Source organism: Vanellus vanellus (genome assembly GCF_965231255.1).
Source record: "Vanellus vanellus genome assembly, contig: HAP1_SCAFFOLD_2508, whole genome shotgun sequence".
NCBI lineage: Eukaryota > Metazoa > Chordata > Aves > Charadriiformes > Charadriidae > Vanellus > Vanellus vanellus.
The window spans coordinates 1-2,000 of NW_028127954.1; the positions used below are offsets into that span (position 1 = coordinate 1).

Sequence of the window (2,000 nt, forward strand, 5' to 3'; positions counted from 1 at the left end):
AGACCTCTGGGACCCTTATTGGGGGGTAAATGGGGTCCCGGACACCTGAGCCCCCCCATAATTTGGGGGAAACGGGGTCAGGGGGGACGACACGGACAGACAACAGCCAGACAGCGGGGTCCCCTCACTCACGGCTTGTTTGGGGGGCGGGAGGGGCACCCTGAGGGAGGGGCGGGGGGTGTCATCCCCTCCTCCCGTCCCTGACCTTTTCCGTTCCATTTCAGGCGGTTTTGGGGCGGGGGAGGCGCCGCCAGCGCCGCCAGTTGAGGGCGAGTAGGAGGGCGTTGAGGAGGTAGGTGGTGAGGCAGACGAGGCAGAGGTCGTGCAGGCTGAAGGCCAGCACCCCCGCCAGCCACAGCGAGGCCACCGCCGAGGCCACCGACGTCCCCAACAGCACCGCCGATGCCCCCGCCCCGGCACGGCCCCTGGGGGGAGGGAAGAGATGGGGGGTGGGTCCCCACCTTGTCCCCAGTGTGTCCCCGCCATGTCCTCAGTCCCCCCCACTGTCCCCAGTTCCCCCCCCCCCATGTCCTCCCAATGTCCCCTCTGCCCCCCCAGTGTCCCCAGTCCTCCCCCAGTGTCCCCAGTCCTCCCCCAGTGTCCACAGTTCCCCCCAGTGTTCCCAGTGCCCCCTCAATGTACCCAGTGCCCCCAATGTCCCCAATACCCCCTCAACATGTCCCCCCGTGTCCCCAGTCCCCCCAGTGCCTTCCCAATGTCCCCTGTGCCCCTCCAGTGCCCCCCACCGTATCCCCCCAATGTCCCCAGTACCCCCCACCATGTCTCCCGGTGTTCCCAGTGCACTCCCAACGTCCCCTGTGTCCCCCAGTACCCCCCCGCCGTGGACGCCACACATCCCCAGTCCTCCCCTGTCCCCCCAGTATCCCCCCCGTGTCCCCAGTCCCCCCCAGTCCCCCCAGTCCCCCGTACCCAGCAGCCCCTGCAGCAGGTAGAAGAGGACACCGATGGCGCCGTTGGGGACGTTGGCGGCGCTGTCCCTCCCCAGCACCACCTCCACCAGCCCCAGCCCGCGGCCCCACCTACGGGGGCGGGGCCAGGATGAGACACGCCCCCCACATGCCCACATATGGTGCTGTGGGGGTGGGCGTTCCCTGCCTGCCATTCAAGCCACGCCCACCCCACCACAACCCACGCCTCCCAACCCACCTCTAAACCACGCCCCACCCAAGCCACGCCCCAACCCACCTCCTCCTAGCCCACCCCTTCCCAAAGCCCGCCCCCTCTACAAGCCACGCCTCCAAACATTGCTCCGTCCTAAGGCACGCCCCCAGCCAGCCCAAGCCACACCTCCTCCCCAAAGCCACGCCCCCGTCTTTCTCCGTTTCCCCAAACCCCGCCCTGCCGCTCCCCTATTGGCCGCCCCCCGCCACGTGGCGCTGCCCAGCCGCGCGCAGGCCCCGCCCCCGCTTCCTCCCACGCTTCCCGGTTCCCCCCCGCGGTTCCCGGTGTCCCGTCCCCGTCCCCGCCACCCCACCCCCCCCTCCCGGTTCCCGGTCCCCCTCCGCTCCCCGGCCCCCCCTCCCGCCTCCCCCTCCCGCTTCCCGGCCTCCCCCGCGGTTCCCGGTTCGCCGCCCCTTCCCCTCCCCGCCCGTGTACCGGGAGGCGAAGACGCGGGTGCAGGACACGGCAGGCCCCAGGTCGCACGCCGCCCGGTACGCGGGGTCGCGGGCGCGCGCCCGCTCCACGTGCAGCGCGTACAGCGACAGCGCGGCCCCCGCCAGGCACAGCGCCGCGCGCGCCCGCCATCGCCACGCCCCCCGCCATCGCCTCGCCCCCCTCGCCCCCCCCCCCCTCCCGCGACACGCCCCGTCGGGTGATTGGTCGGGCGGAGGCACCGCCCACCCGCTATTTCCCCTCTCCGCGGGGGGTGATGGGGGATGTAGTCCGATAGGGAAAGGGGGCGGAGCTTTGGGGGCGTGGTTTTTAAAGGGGCGTGGCTTTAACTGGGAGGGGCTTTTACGGGGAGGGGCTTTAAGGGG

At 71.3% G+C, this 2,000-nt stretch overlaps 1 protein-coding gene across 1 annotated transcript; it reads right to left on the reverse strand.

Annotated features, from left to right (window-relative positions):
• Positions 1 to 144: 144 nt before the first annotated feature.
• On the reverse strand, positions 145 to 1,866 carry LOC309684817 (vitamin K epoxide reductase complex subunit 1-like; the record flags this gene model as incomplete). Its single annotated transcript, XM_082500675.1, is given in 5 exon segments — positions 145 to 405; positions 408 to 425; positions 931 to 1,040; positions 1,618 to 1,760; positions 1,762 to 1,866. Coding segments are annotated over 5 exon segments (561 nt in total), but the record flags the coding sequence as incomplete, so codon positions are not given.
• Between the last annotated feature and the right edge of the window lie 134 nt (positions 1,867 to 2,000).